The 22,080-nt window shown below is 39.4% G+C and overlaps 1 protein-coding gene across 1 annotated transcript; it reads right to left on the bottom strand.

Moving 5' to 3' along the window:
* Positions 1–17,608: 17,608 nt before the first annotated feature.
* LOC127137185 (uncharacterized) lies at positions 17,609–18,734 on the bottom strand. Its single transcript, XM_051063667.1, has 2 exons — positions 17,747–18,734; positions 17,609–17,643 (listed from the first exon to the last, which is right to left on the bottom strand). Exons 1-2 carry the CDS (start codon positions 18,732–18,734, stop codon positions 17,609–17,611), a joined length of 1,023 nt encoding a protein of 340 aa, XP_050919624.1.
* Positions 18,735–22,080: the final 3,346 nt, after the last annotated feature.

Genomic DNA, 22,080 nt, shown 5'->3' with positions numbered 1-22,080 from the left:
CATTCTGGACCCACGCTCCTTTGTCTGAAGCTCTCCCTGATCAGGGATAAGAGCTGTGAAGTCTAATCTTCACCCACCTCTCATCAGCTTCACCTTAGCCTCTCAATGGCAAGGTTAAGAGCTAACTCTACCCTTGTACAGATGACTTGCTTCGGCAGTCCACCCTTGTTTGAGCCTCACTTGACTGGATATAGTGTGTGCTATGTGAAATGTTTGTTTTATTTTGATTGATGCTTGCATGCTTGCTTTCTTCCTGGATAGGATTAGCCTGTTGTTGTGCAAGTAGGTAGAAACCATAACATAGGGCAATGATGCATGATAACACTAGGCTCGAGTACAGCTCCCTGGTAGTGTGTCTCCCCTTGGTTTCTGGCTAGAATTTCTTTCCCTTTCAGGGGAACTACATCGCCCTGATCCTTGTTCCAGACGAGGTATGTAGGCACTTTTTTTCTTTTTGTGTGTGTTTGCTTGTTAATCTTCTTGTGTGTCAGGATATGGATGTAAGCCCAGCGATTGGCTGTCCGTATCCTGATTGTGTTTGTTTGGTTTGGAAGCCGATGTAAGTCCAGCGATTGGCATTCGGGTTCCAGGTTTGCCTGTGGGTGTGTGTGTCTTGTTTGGCGTGCGTGAGCCGAACTACGGCCGCTCTGATTCTCGTTCCAGACGAGATACGTAGGCATAGGATGCGACGTCCTATCGAGCTCTCTTCCTCTTAACCCCATCTGTGTTGTCTTCGGTGCGTGTGTGTGTGTGGTGTTTTAGCAACCTTTTCTTTTCTTAGAACGTGGATCCCGTCGAGTACGACGGACGTGAGGGGTGCTAATACCTTCCCCTTGCGTAACCGACTCCCGTACCCTTTCTCTTTGGTCGCGAGACCATGCTTTTTCCAGGTTTACTCTGAGCGTTTCCTTTCCCTTTTTTGGGATAAATAACGCACGGTGGCGGCTCTGTGTTGTTTTTTGTTTTAGCCCGCCGGTTGTTTTTCGCGGATGCGACAGCTGGCGACTCTGCTGGGGACGCTGATAGATGTTGACCTGTGCTGGTCCATCTTCCCTAAGCGAGTCTCTCCTAGCGTGCTAGGATTAGTTTAGGTTGCTTGTGTTGTGTTATTTATTGCATTTATTATTCTGACCATATATATTTGCATAAATATTTGCATGCATCATACTATCATGTTGTTGCCGTCCTCTGTGCAGGTGGTTCCTCTGTTTTGGGGTGGGTGTTTTGAGTGGGGCTAAAACCCAGGCCCGAGTATACACCTAGGATTAGTGTGGTCTCGCGTCCCTCACATGTCGGTTGGGCATGATGTTGCGACGTGACATACCACAAGCCGGACGAGGTTCATCTGAGAGTGCTCTTCCTCAGTGGGGTTTTCCACTTTGGTCGGGTTATCTCTTTTGAACTATTGACTCTGGTGACCGATCATTTCCCGGATCTTTGGTTTAGACGATCTTAAGGGAGCTACAATGGCACACCCGAAAGGGCAAACCCATTGAGTATCTCTGCCCGATTGTCGAGACTATTATCCGCCTTAGGATGACCTGTTTAGAATTTATCTGTGAGGGGAGGGTGATTCTTTCAGATGCATGTTCAGAGGGTGACTGTGATGGTGACTTTTGGTTCCGTTGATCAGAGTCCTGTTTATAAGTCGGATTTATGGCCATTTATTTCTGAGACGCCGGAGTGCTGTCCGTGTTATTTATCAGTGGGGATCCGTTTATTTCAGGATTCCCCGGGCCGATTCAGATGATTATTGGGTATATGCTCAGAGATTGTTTGGAGATGATGGTGATGATGATGATGATGTATCTCCCGTTTATTTCGGGACCCTTGAGTCGGACTTGTGGTTAATCAGACTTCAGATAGTTGTGATCAGTTCAGAGATCAGGGCTGTGGTTCAGTGCAACAGATGATCAGATGACTTGGAGGATGGCAACGCATTGCATTCATTCATCAGCATCATTACATCTTGCATTTACTTGCATCTGACACATGTTTATCCATATGCAGGGACCCTTTTTGATCGAGATCCTGGTTGAGAGACTTTCTGCTCAGATATGAGAAGGCCCGGTTTGAAGGATGATGTTGCCTATAGCTTCTTTGACCCAGAGATCAGTGTGCTGAAGGATATGATAGCATTGATCGCACCCGACCATGTGGGGTTGTTTCGTGAGATGTATGGGGGTATTCTGAAGATGGTTTTCAGACTCACTGACAGAGACAGGAGCGCCGTTCATACTCTTCTCCAGTTCTATGATCCTGGTTTGAGGTGTTTTGTCTTCCCAGATTACTTACTCGGGCCTTTGATGGAGGACTATGCTGATATTTTGGGTATTCAGATTAGAAATCAGGTTCCTTTCTTTGCTACTAAGGAAGAACCTGATATTGGAGGGATTTCCCGTGCTCTTTATTTGAGTCTGGAGATGGTGAAGGGTAGTCTGAAAGAGAAGGGGAAGCTACCGGGTTTTCATCTGAGTTTCCTGGAGGCTAAGGCTAAGGAGAGTGCTGAGTTGGGTAACATGGTGAGGGTCATTTATGGAATCATTCTGTTTCCTAACCAGAAGAACTTCGTGGATATTAATGCCATTCGCTTGTTTGCTCGAGGAAATCCTATTCCTACCTTGATTGGAGATGTCTATTACTCGGTCCATAACCGGAACGAGAAAAGGCGTGGGGGATTGATTCGATGTTGTGCACAGCTGCTATACAAGTGGTTTATGGGTTATTTGCCGTCTAAGGGTGCTTTTGTTCTTCTGGGCCAGAAAGTTAATTGGGCGACCAAGCTGATGGGTTTGAGGGCCAAAGACATAGCTTGGACTCACAGTAGTGGGGTTGGACAAGATTTCATCTGCAGTTGTAGGGGTTTTCCCAATGTGCCACTTATAGGAGTTCAGGGTTGCATTAATTATAACCCGACACTTCTTAAGAGGCAGATGGGATTTGCTATGGAGCTTCCTCCGTACAAAAGTGAGGTGCAGGAATCTGTGTACTTCCCAGTCGAGGGCAATCAGGCCAAGGTGAAGCAGATATCTGAGGCATGGCGCAGCATTCAAAGGAAAGGCAAAGTTTCTTGGGGTAGAGCTAATAACAGATCTTTTCCTCCGTTCGATGACTGGCTCAGTAAGAGAGTGGAGCTTACTTGTCTACCGTTTCCTATGGTTGACCCTTGGTATCCGTTGATTGAGGAAACTCCCTCTACTGTTAGTATGGACGAGTTCTTAGAGATGAAGCGGGAGAGAGATCAGTTGCTTGCAGAGAAAGCGGAATTGGAGATGAGTGTTGTTCGGGTTCAGAGAGCTAATCAGGAGATCAGAGTGAGAATGGAAGATCAAGACAAGCGACATGCCCTGGAAGCAAAGCGCTTTGAGATGGATACCGCTTACTATGGGAAGGTCAGTCAGGCTTTGGCGTCTTCAACAAAGGAGCATGACATCACCAAAGAGAGATTGGCTAGAGCTTCAAAGGTCATTGAAGATCAGAAGAGGAGGCAAATCTTGGTGAGGGATCAGAGGGATGACAGAGTCCGAGTTCTCATTGCTGAGTGGGAGTCAAAGCTGAAGGTTAAGGAGACCGAGAGCATGAAGATCATCGCTGAGAGAGACCATTACATGGCCGAGAGAGATCACTACTTCAGGCAGATGAAGATTCACCAGAAAGAGGTGGGGAGACTACAGCAGGAGAACACCGAGCTCAGGTTCGCCGTAGAGTTCGCAAAAATAGAAGATGAGATAGGGCCATCTGTGGGACCCTCATCCAGCTAGATCTTTTATTTTGTGGTGGATTACCGTCAGGCTTGTTGACGGAATTCCTATGACAATCGTTTGACTGACCGAGTAAGAGAACTCGTATTCAAACAATTGAGGAGAGAAGTCGAAAACTCAAAGTCATCTCCCTTTTCATTTATCTCACTGTGAAAATATTTTGATTTAATCGAGATTTGGAGATTTGTAGAGGAAACGACAATTATTCGACTAACCAAGTAAAAGAACTTGTATTCAAATAGTCGAGGAGAGAAATTGAAGACTCAAAGTCATCTCCCTTTTCGTTTCTTATTATAAAATGATTTGATTAAGTTATAAGTTGGTGGAAAATGACAATTGTTCGACTGACCGAGTAAGGAAACTCGTATTCAAACAATTGAGGAGAGAAGTCAAAAACTCAAAGTCATCTCCCTTTTCATTTCTTTATTATGGAAATGTTTTGATTTAATTGTGTTTAGGTGGATAGAAGTGACGACTATTTGACTAACCGAGTAAGAGAACTCGTATTCAAATAATCGAGGAGAGAAGTTGAAAACTCAAAACCATCCCCCTTTTCATTTCGCAAATGAAATGGTATTTGATTGTGATTGGGCATTTTAATTTAATTTGAATGAAAATACTCAATGTTGAATCGAGGTTTTACTTTTGTGTTTACGAATGGAGTGAATTTTATTTTAGTGTGTTGTTCTTCTACTCGATTAAATAAAATCCAATAGGTCTCATTGTAAGAAAGCCCAAGAGTAAGCTATGTGAGGTTGATGGCGATGCTTTAAAAGCAATCGACTTACGAAGGGTATGAAAAATGGGCTCGATTGTTGAACCAAGAAATATTTGATCTTAATGGTTTAAAGTGATTTTGAAATTGGTTTGGATTGATGATGAAATTGAATTGGCCATGGCTTAGAAATGATTGAAACGATTGTAAAATAAATCGATCAATGTTTAATTACCGGAGTTAATTTATTAAAATTCGATTAAAATGATTAATTTCATTAATTAAAACTAATTATCAAAATTATTTAATAAAATAATAAAGTTAATTAAAATTAATTAATCAGAATTAAATTAATTAAGCGAAATTTTAATCAATTAATTAATTTAATTAAAAAAGATAGAAATACAAGACAACGTTAATTTTAAAAATCAAATTGAGTCGGCTAAAATGTGCTCAAACCGGTTATGGCGAAATGACAATAGAATTAGTGCCATACGCGAGATCGTAACGCGGTGATAACATACCATTGATTTATTGAAATTTTGGCGACATTGCGACATGAAATTGTCGAATCCACATGAAAATTTCGTTTTATCGTAAAGTAATAGAAACGAGTTATATTTACAAAGTTCATATTAAGTTGCCAAAAATCAACAATGCTATGATATGATCGGGTCAAAATCTATATACACTATGATATTTCAACAAGCAACTAACAATAATAATTACAATTTTTAACAATCACTCGTCAATATAATTATCATATTAATAATCAATTAATATAGTCACAATATTATATCACAATATCATTGATGAATTTAATTAATTAATATAATCATAATATCATTAACAACAAAGTCAATTGATAATTAACAAGAATGTTAGAAGTTTAAAAAGAAATGAAATAATACCCACTTTCAAGGTCACAACACAGTATCCATTTACTATGTACATGGTTTACAACTTCATCATGCTCCAAAATCAAACAACAACTACGGAAACAATCGGTGAAGTCAAAATCAAAATTTCTATTTAGCAATTAAAACAATTAATGAATAGAACTATTATCAAATGATCAATTAACAAATAATTAGTTTAAAATTTAATTAATTAGTTACTAAATTAGAAAACTAGTAAAGAGAGAAAAAATAAATAAATAAATAAACCAAGAGGTGCACATTAATATAGGGAGTGTTTAAGCAACAAGTAACATTGGGTTTAAGGCCCAAAATCCAAATGAATATAACTAAACAAAATGTTTGATAATAGTAAACAAGGTTTATTTGTTAAAATAAATAAAAATAAAAAATAAAAATATTGACTTTCCAACACAACAACGCTTAATTTTCTTTAAATGGGAAAAGAAGGCAAAATGCAGTAAGCTAAAAGAAAAACAAAACCTGAAACCGAGCTTTATCTTCCTTTCAGGTTCATCCCTTTCCTCCACTTTTCCCTAAAAAAATTTGACAAGTGCAATTCAAAGGAAATGGTGAGCGAAACGTCTCCGCGACGGTAGTTGTTTGAAGTGCGCTCATTATAGGCAATAGTCGTGGCGACGTTAATGTCGTGTTGGTGTGTCACAAGGCGGTTTCCGGTGAAGGTTTGTAATGTTTGATGATGATATTAGGTAATTTGTTGTTTTTGTTGGGATTTGGCGGTAGTGCGCGGCGGTGCATGATGAAGGAAGAAGAAATTATGGTATGTGTGTGCGTCGCAGTGTGAGTGGAGAGACGAGGATCATTTTGACGGCAACGGCGACGTTTAGAGGTTCGCCGGGAAGTAGCTTGAGCGGCGAAGGGAGAGGCGGCGAGGTTGCGATAGACGGATTCTTCGACGGAGGATTTTGTGATGGTGTATGGCGGACGATTGAGGGTGGTGGACGGGTTTGTGGTGTTCCTTCGGTGATGGAACGGTGATGGTGAGTGGATCGCCTGGTTGTGTTTGTTGTTGTAGCTGTTGTTGGAAATGAAGGTGAGGAAGAGGTTAAATGGTGGTATCGGTGGAGACTTTGAGTGAGGAAGGTGAGATTTCGCCGGAAACAGAGGGAGAGAATGAGAGAAAGAAAAATGAGTGTTAGTGTGGGGATTCGTGAGGTACTGTGTACCAAATGAGTGTGTGTGAGAAACCTGTTCACTGAGAGTCTTTTATTATTTTATTTTTTTTTAATATTATTTTTTGTTACCGTTGGAGACTTTATTTATTTTTTCCATCTTACCGTTAGAAGGTATGTACAGGAGAGAGAGATTTTTTTACTTATTTTCAAATTTTCTTAAATAATAGTATTAATTAAATCATAAATTTGATTGGATAAATGGGATAAATGTGGATGGCTAATAATGGGCACTGATTAATTTAGACCGATTACTTGGATTGAATCAAAGAAACACACACTATTTAAATAAATTAAAATACATATAATGCCCTTTTTTTAGATGACTTAATCGATTTAAAACAATTTTAATCAATTGAATCAAATAAAATTCACAACTTTTTAAATAATCATGATAAAATTAAAATAATAACATGGAAAATTCTATTTATTTAATCTGACTATTTTGACGAAAGAACAAAATTAAAACGACTAAAAATGAATAAAATTTGGACAAAAATTTGCTCGAAAAATTAAATCAGACACACTAAAATGATCAGCACAAAATATACTTATTGAAAAAATATAGCATTTCTTCAAATTCTGAAATAAGTTTGCACCGGTTAAAAGGCTCAGGCGGGTCAAAACACAACTGAAACAGCTGCTGAAAAATACAACGAGCACACCAGGTTAAACTACATGAATTGTAGATTAATAATATTAGCGTCTGCAATTTTAATTTCGAAACTTTTTATCCGCTGATTTTGTCCGCACTTGAGGGAATGATTCAACCGATTTGTCTGTATTTTCAATAAATTTATTTTGACTGATATTTTAGTTATTATTCATGATGAAATGCATGTCATGCTGTGCATATGATGCAAATTAAAAATGAAATCGATTTTACAAAAATTTAAATATGCCCGGACAAAATTGGGGTATGACATCACTCACTGTTTATTATGTTAAATACGTGATTTAATATAATTGCCAATGCTGGGAAAACCTACAGGGCCACACACAAAAGGACGAATTAATGAGAGATAGAGTAACTAAGGAACACCGTAAGATGCGGTGCACTTAAGTGAATTATAGAACATCGTAATGTACGGTGTACTTAAGTAGAATACGAAATATGGTAAGGTACCACGCGCTTAAGTGATTTTGGCATATTGTAAGATATGGGCCACATACACTTGAGTGGACTTTTTAGCTTGTAGCCCACACAAGTGGTTCTATAAATAGAACCCTTGTGCAGAAGCATTTAAAATGTTGCAATTTCGTTTCTCTCTCTCTCTCTCTCTCTCTCTCTCTCTCTCTCACACACACACACACACACACACACACACACACTCAAAGCCTTCATTCGTAGTAGCTAGCACTGAGATTGAAGGAATCCGTTCGTGTGGACTGAGTAGAGGCGTTGTCATCGTTCAACGTTCCTGATCGCTCCGTAGATCTGCATCAAAGGTTACAATCGCCACAAGAGGTAACGATTCTATCACTGATCATGCCCATTCGTAAGGATCACTAAAGGAGATTTTTTTATTTTAAATTCCGCTGCGTTTTGGATCGCTCTTCTCCTTCAGTGGTATCAGAGCCACTTACGAAACCATGCATCTGATAGCTGTTTATTTTCTGTAGTTTCTGTATTAATACGATTAAAAGACAGAATGAATCAAAGAATAAATGAGTAATTAAGTTTGGCATCATGTGTGTACGATTTGGATGATTGATGTTGACTATGCTTCGGAATCCGACATTAGCATGGTGAAGCAGCGATACATCGGTCGTCCATAGGTTACGCAATTGAGATCGATCAAGTTATATATATGATATAAGTAATCCTGATGCAAAATACGGTATATATGATATATTGTTTCTGTTTCGTTGATTCAAACACTTAATGGTTATTTTCCTTTGAGCGATCAATGGTCGTTTGCTTCTTGATCCGACATTAGTATGGTGAAGCAATAACGTGTTGATCAATCATACTGAATCAACAATAGAGGTGTGTTTGACGGTCTGAAATTAGTGCATTAGGGTTAATGACGGCACAAGGGTTGTACTGTCAAAGGGTTATGAGATTAGGGTTGTGACTGCGCAAGAGTTGTGCTTTAAAGTATCAAGTGTTGATGCGAAAAACGACGACGATTTCAAATGAATTGTTCATTAAAATTTCAGTCATTTAATTTGGTAGTGTGATCGGTCGCCGAAATTTAATTTGGTTTTAATTAATTAAAAGAATTAAAATTAATAATAATAATGTGTTTATTATTATTGTCTTGTGGTGATCGGTTATGGCCTTAGTTTTCCTTTATTTTGTTTTGGGATTTTAAAATACGACATGCGTGTCGTGCCTCTCTTTTAATCTCTTAATGTAACTTCTTTTCTCATCTCACTCCCTCGTATGCAAAACGAGTTTATTTTATGTAATGTAATGTTATGAAGAAAGAGAAGAATTCAATATCAAAGGAGGACAACCTTAAAGATCTTGCTTGGAGAAGCTTAGATCATTATTAGGTTAGCTTAGGTTCTCTCATTGGCTTGGGAGAACAATTGTGCTAGGGGCCATAACTGTTTCATTATGTATGTCGATGCATGTGAATGTATGTTGATGCATGTGAGAGACGATTTATATGATAAATAAGCCGGTGAGATCAGAATAATTGCAAATTCCATCAAATTAAATATTATGTTTATGCTTTCCAAGTTGTAGCACTCATCAAGACTAGTATCGGATAATGTAGGTTTCGCCTACGCGAGGTGCATGTTCTATATTAGTAAGGTGCGATGGGATAATTGTAATATCCAATTGCTAAAACAATGGGTCGAACTTAACTAAACAAATTATAATAAGATTATATATGCTTAGAAGTAAGAGTTGGAAATGATCCATGTGATGGATTGGAATAAGGAGTTATTCACCCAACTAAAATATTCGAGAGTTGTATTAGATACAATTGGAAGGAGTTCCTACCTAAATAACCTAGTTTTGTGTAATCCGCCTACGCGAACTTAAAACAAAGTGAAATGTGGATCTCGACCCACTAGAAAATCTTCCAACGGGATTTTCCGAATCAAATGGTGAGGGTCATTTGTTTTGAGTAAAATAATGGGAGCATATTTAATTAAAGACCTAATTAAATATGTTATTGATACTTATATTTTCATTATTTTCATGTAGATTACCATGACAACAAACACCTCTAACAACATTTTGCGATCAATCCTTGACAAGGAAAAATTGTTTGGGACAAATTTTCTGGATTGGCACCGAAATCTGAGGATTGTCCTCAAACATGATAGAAAGTTGTATGTCTTGGAGAAACCTATTCCTGAAGAGGAACCTCCTATTTCTGCACCTAAGGCAGAAAGAGATGCTTATAAGAAGCATGTCGATGATGCCAATGAAACTGCTTGTCTCATGCTAGCTACCATGAACTTAGAGTTGCAAAAGAAACATGAGAACATGGCAGCGTTCGATATGATCGAACACCTGAAGATGCTCTATCAAGAGCAAGCAAGGCATGAAAGGTTTGAAGTTTCAAAATCCCTTTTTCAAGGCAAGTTGGCTGAGGGAGCCCCTGTAGGTCCCCATGTGCTCAAAATGATTGGGTATGTGGAAAACCTTGAGAGGTTGGGTTTTCCCCTCGAAAAGGAACTTGCGACTGATTTGATCTTGCAATCGTTGCTAGATAGATTCAGTCAATTTGTCCTAAATTTCAATATGAATGATATGGACAAATCTCTTCCTAAACTGCTAGCCATGTTAAGAACTGTTGAGCAGAATCTGAAGTCAAAAGGGAAGTCCATTCTGATGATCGAAAATGGAAAGAGACAGAACAAAAGACCCACCAAGCAGGGTGATAAAGGGAAAGGCAAGGAAGTTGCCAAACCCAAACCCAAACCCATTGTTGCTGCTTTGAAGCCTATTGGAGGCATAGCAAAGGAAGACACCTGCTTCCATTGCGGTAAGACCGGACACTGGAAGAGAAACTGCCCAAAGTACCTAGAAGATAAGAAGAATGGAGTAGAGACTTCAACTTCAGGTATTTTTGTTATTGAAATTAATTTATCTACTTATGCATCATGGGTATTAGATACTGGATATGGTTCTCACATTTGTACCAATGTGCAGGGGCTAAAAAGGAGTAGAGATTTGGCAAAAGGTAAAGTTGACCTACGAGTTGGCAATGGAGCAAAGGTTATTGCTTTAGCCATAGGAACTTATGTATTGACTTTACCTAGTGGTTTAATAATTCAGTTAGAGAACTGTTATTATGTACCTGCAATTAGCAGGAATATTATTTTCGTTTCTTGTTTGGACAAGTTTGGTTTTTCATTTATAATAAAGAACAATTGTTGCTCAATTTATTTGAATGATATATTCTATGCTACTGCATAAATGAACAATGGATTATATGCCCTTGATCTTGAAATGCCTATTTATAACATTAATACTAAAAGGATGAAACTTCATGAGTTAAATCCAACTTACCTTTGGCATTGTTGATTAGGCCACATAAATGAGAAACGCATTTCCAAACTCCATAAAGATGGACTCTTGGACTCTTTTTATTATGAATCATATGAGACATACAGACCTTGTTTAATTGGAAAGATGACAAAGTCTCCATTCACAGGAAAAGGTGAAAGAGCTAATGATCTTTTGGCCCTCATACATACTGATGTATGTGGACCAATGAACATACCAGCCAGAGGAGGTTTTCAGTACTTCATCACATTTACTGATGATTTCAGTAGATATGGTTATGTGTATTTAATGAAACACAAATCAAAGTCCTTTGAAAAGTTCAAGGAATTCAAAAATGAAGTACAAAACCAACTAGGTAAGAATATTAAAACTCTTCGATCAGATCGAGGTGGTGAGTATTTAAGCCTAGAATTTTATGACCATCTGAAAGAGTGTGGGATCCTATCCCAACTTACTCCTCCTGGAACACCCCCAATGGAATAGTGTATCTGAGAGAAGAAATTGAACCCTGTTAGACATGGTCCGATCCATGATGAGTCACGCCGATCTTCCAAACTCCTTCTGGGGACATGCACTATTGACAACATCTTACACACTTAACTGTGTTCCATCCAAAAAGGTTGAGAAGACACCATATGAGATATGGAGTGGTAAGAAACCACATGTGTCTTACATGAAGATTTAGGGTTGTGAAGTTTATGTGAAACGACAAATTTCAACTAAGCTTGAGCCTAAATCTGACAAATGCTTATTTGTGGGGTATCCTAAAGAAACAAGAGGATATTACTTCTACAATCCTTCTAAGGGCAAAGTGTTTGTCGCTCGAACTGGAGTTTTCCTAGAAAAGGATTTTATTTCCAAAGGAATCAGTGGGAGGAAAGTAGAGCTTGAAGAAATTCAAGAATCACAAAGCATTGATACACCTATGGAGGAATTAGAGCAGGAAACACAAGTAGTTGTGGAAGAGCAACCTGCTCAAGTAGAACAAGACCAGCGTAGGTCAAGCAAGATACGTCACTTACCTGAGAGATATGGATATCTCATAACTGATCAAGGTGATGTATTACTCATGGATCAAGATGAGCATGTGACCTACCAAGAGGCCATAACTGGTCCCGAGTCTGAGAAGTGGCTAGAAGCCATGAAATCTGAAATGGATTCCATGTACACAAACCAAGTTTGGACCTTGGTAGAGCCTCCTGTAGGAGTTAACCCTATAGGATGCAAGTGGATCTTCAAAAAGAAGACTGACATGGATGGTAAGATACATACCTATAAGGCAAGACTGGTTGCAAAAGGATATAAACAAATTCATGGGGTTGACTATGATGAAACCTTTTCACCAGTTGCAATGCTTAAATCTGTTTGGATTTTACTTGCTATCGTTGCATATCATGATTATGAAAGATGGAAGATGGATGTCAAAACTGCTTTCCTTAATGGGAATCTTCTTGAGGATGTGTACATGACACATCCTGAAGGATTTAACATACCAGAAGAAGCCCAAAAGATATGTAAGTTACAAAGATCAATCTATGGATTGAAGCAAGCTTCCAAAAGCTGGAATCTTCGTTTTGATGAAACAGTAAAAAAAATGGATTCATCAAGAACAAATATGAGACTTGTGTCTACAAGAAGGTTAGTGGGAGCATGATCGTTTTCCTGGTATTATATGTAGATGACATATTACTCATTGGAAACGATGTCCCTACCCTACAACAAGTAAAGTCTTGGTTGGGGAAATGCTTTTCTATGAAGGACCTAGGTGAAGCAACCTATATATTAGGAATCAGAATCTATAGAGATAGATCACAAAAACTGTTTGGCCTAAGTCAGAGTACATACATAGACAAAGTGTTGAGACGCTTTAATATGCATGATTCGAAGAAAGGATTCATACATATGCAACATGGCATGTGTCTATCAAAAACACAATCCCCTTCAACTAAGGAAGAAAGGGATCGCATGAATAAGATTCCATATGCATATGCAATAGGATCTATCATGTATGCCATGTTATGTACTCGACCAGATGTCTCGTATGCTTTAAGTGCAAGGAGTAGGTACCAATCTGATCCCGGTGATGCTCATTGGGTAGCTGTCAAGAATATCCTTAAGTATTTGAGAAGGACTAAAGAATCATTCTTGATATATGGAGGTCAGGAAGAGCTTGCTGTAATTGGATACATCGATGCTAGCTTCCAGACAGATAAGGATGACTTTAGATCGCAATCTGGTTATGTGTTTTTCTTAAACGATGGCGTTGTGAGCTGGAAAAGTTCAAAGCAAGATACAGTTGCTGATTCTACAACCGAAGTCGAGTATATTGTTGCCTCAAGTGCAACAAAGGAAGCTGTTTGGATCAAAAAGTTCATTAGTGAACTTGGCAGTGTTCCTAGCATTGTGGATCCCATTGGTCTTTATTGTGATAACAATGGTGTTATTGCACAAGCTAAGGAGCTTAGATCTCACCAACGGTCCAAACACATACTTAGGCGTTATCACCTCATTTGAGAGATAATAGATAAAGGAGATGTGAAAATATGAAGAGTACCTACACTTGACAATATTGCTGACCCACTGACAAAGCCTCTTGTGCAGCAGAAGCATGATGGCCATACTAGATCTATGGGCATTAGGGGTATGCTTGATTGGCTCTAGTGCTAGTGGGAGATTGTTGGTGTAAGCCCTATAGGCCAATACTTTTGGTACTTGTATCAAATTATTTATTAATAATAAAAGGCTTTTTCTTTATTATGTTTGTTTAATAAAGTCCCTAGAATACCTAGTCCGTTTGATGTATCAAGTATGACTTAATCATGAGATCACATTAAACATAAGGACACTATTCTTAAAGTATCCGTAGTTGAGCTTTATTGTGAAGTGGGATAACATTAAAGCATTAAGACTATTATGTATATAGACTGATGACCACATCTCATGGATCATGGATAAGGAGTTATCAAGTCTTAAACATAGGTATGAATATTAAGAGTAATATTTATACTGGATTGACCCGCTATGAGAATACTATATAGAATGTTATGCAAAGTGTCATAAGTTATTCTCATGGTGATAATGGTGTATACCACTCTTCGACCTGAAACCACTATGGGCCCTAGATGTAGAGTCGAGTGCCTTATTGCAGATCAAACGTTGTCCGTAACTGGATGACCATAAAGACAATTGATGGGTACTCCACGAAGCATGCTAAGGGACATGAGTGACCTAGATGGAATTTTTCCATCCTGCAGAACAGGATAAATCTCTATGGGCCCAATATTGAACTAGACAAGGATGACACGGTCTATGCATTGTGTTCAATATAGACATAAAGGCAAAAGGGTAATTGTACACACAAGTATTATCACAAAAGGATTTGTCAGATCACATGACATTTTCGTGTCTTGGGTAGCAGTGATGTGTTGCTAGACACCGCTCACTGTTTATTATGTTAAATATGTGATTTAATATAATTGTCAATGCCGCGAAAACCTACAGGGTCACACACAAAAGGATGAATTAATGAGAGATAGAGTAACTAAGGAACACCGTAATGTGCGGTGCACTTAAGTGAATTATAGAACATCGTAAGGTACGGTGTACTTAAGTAGAATACGAAATATGGTAAGGTACCACGCGCTTAAGTGATTTTGGCATATTATAAGATATAGGCCACATACACATAAGTGGGCTTTTTAGCTTGTAGCCCACACAAGTGGTTCTATAAATAGAACCCTTGTGCAGAAGCATTTAAAAAGTTGCAATTTCGTTTATCTCTCTCTCTCTCTCACACTCAAAGCCTTCATTCGTAGCAGCTAGTACTGAGATTGAAGGATTTCGTTCATGTGGACTGAGTAGAGACGTTGTCATCGTTCAACGTTCGTGATCGCTCCGTAGATCTGCATCAAAGGTTACAATCGCCACATGAGGTAACGATTCTATCACTGATCATGCACATTCGTAAGGATCACTAAAGGAGATTTTTTTTTAAATTCCGCTGCGTTTTAGATCGCTCTTCTCCTTCAGGTTAGGTCAAGCAAATTGACAATGGGTGAATATTGAGGGGTCATGAATGCACAATCAATCCCCCAAGTTCATCCGATTCACCATTTCCTAATTAGGGCTTTGGAGACCAAGATGAGGCATGGGGAAGCTCTAAGAGAGCCTTGAGAAATTAGGGTTTTGAAGTCCCTAGGTTGTTTGGCCACAACTTTGTTTGTTTCAAGCCTCCACCACCATCATTAGCGTTTCAAATCCCTCATGGTGATGGTATGATTAGAGCATGCCTTTGAGCTTTGATATTCACACAAACCCTAGCTTCATAAGCCCAAGTTTCTTCTAAATCCATGATGAATGATGCATGTAGATGAATTATGAATGTATGTAAGTGATCTCCTAATCAAGTGATTTGATGAATAAGTGAGAAAGGGGAGGGCAAATTTTAGGGTACAACAGTTGCCCCTATTTAATCTTCTTGGACCTGAATACAAGAATCGCGGGAGCTTCTCAAGTATTAAAGGTGGAAGGGGATTAAATATCGACGTGCCCGAAATTTGCCTGAACAGGTGGTTGAAGTTCTATCACCAGTGTAGGGAAGATGCTATATATGGTACATGATGTATGCTTATTTTTTATGATGCATGTTTGTTGGCTTATTTGTCATTGGTAAGGATGGGAGTCTTTATTGTGATGGGGACTCCAACTCGTCATCGAAAAATAATTGCCGTGAGGTCAACACTACTATTAAGGAATCTCTTCCTCTACTGAAATGCTGGAACCAACATGGCATCCCAGCCAATTGAGTGTCACGGGTGTTCCAGTGAAACCCATTTTTGAGTCACCGATCATTTTTCAGGTTTATCGAGTTTTAACAATAATGCAAAGTGTTTCTCTTTATTGTAGTTTTTTATTATTCCCCCAAATTTTAAACCATTATGTGAGTAAGACAAGTCAATTATTTTGCATACAAAACACAGAGGAAAATGTTTGACGGAATAACTGAATTTTATTGATATGAAATTTGTACATATGGTGAGTACAGGGATGCAGACACCCTTAGTGAGGATGTTGCAAAAATTGAAAAAATAATTGAAATGGAAATGGGAAATATTTTTGTATATTTTTCTCCATTGATTACAACATTGGCCTTAGTCTACCATATAACCTAAATCTCAGGACCTTGCTTCCGCTGACGGTGATTGGATCGGTCTTTGACCCTCAGATATCTAGGTTGTAGCGTATGGGCTCAAGGATCATAGTCAATGCCCTTATCCCTAACTTTTGCCTGGACATTTCAATTATTTTCGTCCACCTGGATGCTCCTTTTTGCCTAGGCCGCCCTTTCGGGTTTTCAGCTTAGCGAGCTTCATATGTGTTCCCTAACTTTTGCATGGATAATTCATTTTTTGGTCCATCGGGATAGCCATTTTTGCCTAGATTAACCTTGCGGAGCTTAATCTAGCAGGCTTTCATCATTTCTTTTTAGGCATAATATTTTTTGACTATGTCTGGATTCACTGGCGATGGCAAGTCTTCCCCATCCATTGTTGTGAGGATTAGTGACCCACCTGAGAAGGCTTTCTTAACGACGAAAGGTCCCTCATAGTTGGGAGTCCATTTGCCTCGCGAATCGGAGTGAATAACAGAATACCTTTTGAGCACGAGTTCTCCAGCATGGTACTCATGAGGAAGAACCTTCTTGTTAAAAGATCGTTTGAGACGTCTTTGGTATATCTGACCATGGCACACGGTCGTCAAACGCTTCTCTTCGATCAGATTCAGCTGGTCATATCGAGATTGAACCCATTCAGCTTCATCAAGATCAGCTTCCATGATGACTCTGAGCGAAGGTATCTCGACTTCGATTGGTAGGACAACTTCTATCCCATATACTAATGAATATGGAGTTACCCCAGTGGATGTGCGGACCGAGGTTCTGTAACCGTGCAGAGCGAATGGTAACATCTCATGCCAGTCCTTGTAGGTCTTGACCATCTTCTGTATAATTCTCTTGATATTTTTGTTAGCTGCTTCTACGGCGCCGTTCATCTTGGGATGGTATGGTGAAGAGTTGTGGTGCTCGATCTTAAATTTTTCGCACAACTCTCTCATCATAGTGTTGTTGAGGTTACTGGCGTTGTCAGTGATGATCTTACTAGGTATTCCATAGCGGAAGATTATCTCTTTCTTGATAAATCGGGTAACCACCTGTTGAGTGACATTAGCATATGAAGCAGCTTCAACCCATTTCGTGAAGTAATTGATAGAGACTAGGATGAATCGATGTCCACTGGAAGCTTTAGGCTTTATCATCCCAATCATATCTATACCCCACATAGAGAAGGGCCATGGAGAAGTTAGAACATTCAATGGAGTTAGTGGCACGGAGATCTTGTCATCATATATCTGGCACTTATGGTATCTTTTCACAAAATTGTAGCAATCAACTTCCATTGTCGTCCAATAATAACCAACCCGAAGGATCATCTTCGCCATAGCAGGACCTTTTGCATGTACACCCTTGCAGCCTTCGTGTATGGACTTTATGATTGTACTAGCTTCGTGTTTATCCATGCATCTGAGCAATACAAAATCATAATTCATTTTGTATAGTACATCATTGTTTAGGAAGAACTTGGAAGAGAGTCTTCTCAGAGCTTTCTTATCGGCAATGGATATACCCTCGGGATATTTCCGTTCCTCCAGAAATGTTTTTATGTCATAGAACCAAGGCTTATCGTCAGGATCGGCCTCAATTGCTAGACAATGTGTTGGTTCATCTAAGTGGTCAATCTGGATGGATGGGGCTTCATTCTTCCATTTGACTTTGAACATAGATGCCAACGTGGCTAGAGCGTCTGCTAACTGATTTTCCTCCCTAAAGATATGATGAAAATATATTTCATCAAAATAGGATATCAGTTTTCTGATATGCTCTTTGTAGGGTATCAACTTGTTATCCCGAGTCTCCCAATCGCCTTTCACCTGACTGATTACCAGAGCTGAATCACCAAATACCTCAAGAATCTTGATCCTCAAGTTGATTTCCGCCTCTAAACCGTAGATACATGCCTCATATTCTGCCATATTGTTGGTGCAGTCAAAACACAATCTAGCGATAAACGGAAGGTGGAAACCAGTTGGAGAAGTGATAACAACACATATACCATGGCCTAGGGCATTGGAAGCACCGTCTAACACGAGCGTCCATCGCGATCCTGGTTCGGGGCCTTCCTCAGGGCTTACCTCGAAGCCTGACATAGTGAAGTCTATGATAAACATGATGTCCTCATCTGGAAAGTCAAACCTCAACGGTTGATACCCTTCGACAGGGAGGTGAGCAAGATAGTCAGACAGAACCCTCCCTTTTATTGCTTTCTGGGTCACATACTGAATATCATACTCGGTTAACAACATTTGCCACCAGGCAATTCTACCAGTAACAACAGGCTTTTCGAATATGTATTTTATCGGATCCATCTTGGATATCAATAAAGTAGTGTGACAAATCATGTATTGCCTCAGGCGTCGAGTAGCCCAAGTCAAACCACAACAAGTTTTCTCTAAAAGTGAGTATCGAGTCTCACATTCAGTGAACTTCTTGTTAAGATAGTAGATAGCATGTTCTTTCTTGCCTGTGTCGTTGTGTTTACCCAAAACACAACCCATGGATTCATCGAGTACCGTGAGGTACATAATGAGAGGCCTTCCAGGAACTGGTGGTATCAAGATTGGTGGTTCTTGCAAGTACTTTTTTATTTTATCGAATGCCGCTTGGCAATCGTTGTTTCACACAATCGATTGGTTTTTTCTCAACAATTTGAATATCGGTTCGCAGATAGCCGTCAAATGAGATATGAATCTAGAGATGTAATTAAGTTGCCCAAGGAAGCCTCAAACTTCTTTTTCTGTTCGGAGAGCTGGCATTTCTTGGATGGCTTGAACTTTGTCGGGATCAACCTCAATACCTTTCTGACTGACTATGAAACCCAAAAGTTTACCGTATCGGACCCCAAAAGTACATTTAGCGGGATTCAGGCGCAGTTTGAACTTTCGGAGTCTGACAAACAATTTTCTCAGGTTTACCAAGTGATCTTCATCAGTTCTGGATTTGGCAATCATGTCGTCCACATAAACCTCAATCTCTTCATGACTCATGTCGTGGAAGAGGGTTACCATGGCGCGTTGATATGTTGCCCCTGCATTTTTCAAGCCAAATGGCATGACTTTGTAGCAGTAAGTTCCCCAAGGCGTGATAAAAGTTGTCTTCTCCATATCGTTTGGTGACATCTTTATCTGATTGTACTCAGAGAACCCATCCATGAAAGAAAAGACGGAGAATTGAGCAGTGTTGTCGACCAAAACATCAATATGAGGCAAAGGGAAGTCATTCTTTGGACTCACTCTATTGAGGTCTCGATAGTCCATACACATTCTGACTTTTCCATCTTTCTTCGGAACTGGAACAATATTAGCAACCCACTGCGGATATTCAAAAATGGCTAAGAAGACAGTGTCTAGCTGTTTCTTAACCTCTTCCTTGATCTTGAGTGCCATATCTGGTCTGGTCCTTCTGAGCTTCTGTTTGACTGGAGGACATTCAGGCTTGAGTGGTAAGTGATGTTCAACAATGCTGGTGTCTAATCCTGGTATATCTTGATATGACCAAGCGAAGACGTTAACATATTCACGCAACAACTCTACCAACTTGGAGTGTACATGCTCGGCAAGAGATGCCCCAACTTTTACTTCTTTTTTGTCAGTTTCAGAACCCAAGTTGATGACTGTCATACCCCAAAATTTGCCCATTAATTTTGCAAGACATTCTTTAAGGCACCCCAACTTATTTTCCAAGGCATTGACCTTAAAGGAACCAAGACCCAGCTCACAGATGGCCAAATCCAGAAAATGGCCCAAACTGGCATGCTCGCTAGGCGAGCAACTCCTTCGCCTAGCGAACCCTTCGCTACGCCACTCGCCTAGCGAAGCTTGCGAATACCAGAAAATTCTGGGCTTCATTCTGAGCCCATTAGGTCACAAAAACTATTATAAATACCAAGGACTTCATTCAGAAAGGGGGGAACGAAAACGGAAGGAAGGCGGGAGCAAGAGAGAAGGCGCAGCAAACCCTGGAGACTAACCCAGAGAATTCAGAGCAACCCTAGAGGAAACCCTGAAGGAAACTCATCGGCATCAAAGTCACCTCCGCCCAACTCAATCCGACTCACCAATTCAAGGTTGCAATTCACTTGCAAACAGGTTTGCATTGCCATTACCGCTTTATGTTCTTAATTTGCATGTGATATTATAATTGAATTCATAAATATATTTGAGGTGTTGCATGTGAATTTAAGTGTGCCTGAATATCTTGAATGCTGAACCACATAATGACTGTATTGGATGCCATAGGGCGGGAAGCATGCGGAGATCGTACTGTTCTGAAATTCAAAACCCGCAGCCGCTCGCTAGCACATTGCTAAGCGAGCGTGTAGCGAGTATTCGCTAAGCCTTCGCTAGGCGAGGCAGAGGCGAACGTGACAGTCGCTAATATTTTGGTTGTTCTGTTCTATGCTTATCTGATCTGTTCTATGTCAATCATGCGTTATTTTGCCTGACATTCCTACTGCTGTGTTTTCCTTTGCGGTGTAATCCTCGATTGCACCCCCATTTGGTATTCTGACCTGTGTGCTGAATGTTGTAAGGATTCACATATTCCCAGGAACAAGTAGCTTGCTAGGTATTCCACTTTATTTGTGGGATACCCTTGTGGAGGTTCATCCTATTTACTTAATTGATTTTAATGTGGAGATGCACCCTAATTACTTAATTAATATGGACCTAATTGATTATAACTATCTAATCGATTGTAAAATATTGCCTTTGAATATGTGATCTTAGACCCCTCTTTGTTGCCTTACGATATTACGGTATTATGGTCATGTCCCGCGAATATGGGGATACACTTAGCAAAGACCCTTCGATTAAATCATCATGTCCCTATAAAATAAATCATAGTCCCTCGGATGTTGCCTGCGAATATATGATTTTGTCCCTCGATGACCCTTCGTTGTAGCCTACGGTTAAATGATGATTGTCCCTTCGAATGCTAAGGTATCCTTACAAATGTTGCCTTCAATGACCAATCGATGACCCTGCGATGACCCTTTTACATCCAAAGGATAAAACTACTTACTTCTCAATAGTAAGGGCAGTTTTACCCTCATAAGGATAGGAAATGCCCATAAAGACCTTGGGTAGGTATAACTCCTAAATGCTTGCTCACAACTTAAACTACTTTTCACACCTCACACTTTTCAAAACCTCCATTAGAAAATCACCACTTGGTATACATTCGTACTAGAATCATTGCCAAGTTATATTTTTCTAAACAGCTTTCAAAATTAAACGAGATAAATACTTTGTATACATTCGTACTAGAATCATTACAAAGTTAAACTCTCTTTTCAAAACATTTTCTAAACAGCTCTCACACACTTTTTCAGACAAGAAAAATATAAGTGATCAAGCAATTAAGAGCCCATGGATAACCATGGATACAAAGGGTGCTAACACCTTCCCTTTGTATAATGTACCTCCCGAACCCAAAATCTAATTAAGGTCTTTCCTGTTCTTTTCCACCTTTCCTTATTGGATAAAAGAAAAGTCGGTGGCGACTCTTGCTATCCGCGACATTTGCTTTACAAAGCAAAAACACATAAAGTCAGTTCACCGTATGACAATGACATCCACTAGTTCTTTGTATGGACGAATCTTTTTCTCTTCGTGCTCGAGGAGCCGTGCTAGTTCAGCTGGTAATTCACAATCTTCCTCACCGTCGTCATCAGCTTGGTTGATAAATCTTGATTTTAGCCATGTCGTAATCAATGGTTTTATTTGCTCTGCATATGATGAGCTTATTTTAGTATGCTTTTTTTTGAAAAAAAATGGAAAAAGAAAAAGATTTTTTTTGCCATTTCGTTGTTTTTAGTGAAAAAGGAAAATAGCTGAAAGAAAG

This window comes from Lathyrus oleraceus, chromosome 4 (assembly GCF_024323335.1).
Source record: "Lathyrus oleraceus cultivar Zhongwan6 chromosome 4, CAAS_Psat_ZW6_1.0, whole genome shotgun sequence".
Lineage (NCBI taxonomy): Eukaryota > Viridiplantae > Streptophyta > Magnoliopsida > Fabales > Fabaceae > Lathyrus > Lathyrus oleraceus.
The sequence above is the reverse complement of the archived record's forward strand: the minus strand, read 5'-3'. Positions and strand labels throughout refer to the sequence as shown.

Bases quoted from the DNA above. Each gene is read 5' to 3' on its own strand.
- LOC127137185 (XM_051063667.1), bottom strand. From the start codon at position 18,734: ATGGGTTGTGTTTTGGGTAAACACAACGACACAGGCAAGAAAGAACAT. The intron at 17,644-17,746 runs GTATATCCATTG...TGTATTGCTCAG, and splicing joins GGAACGGAAATATCCCGAGG to ATGCATGGATAAACACGAAG.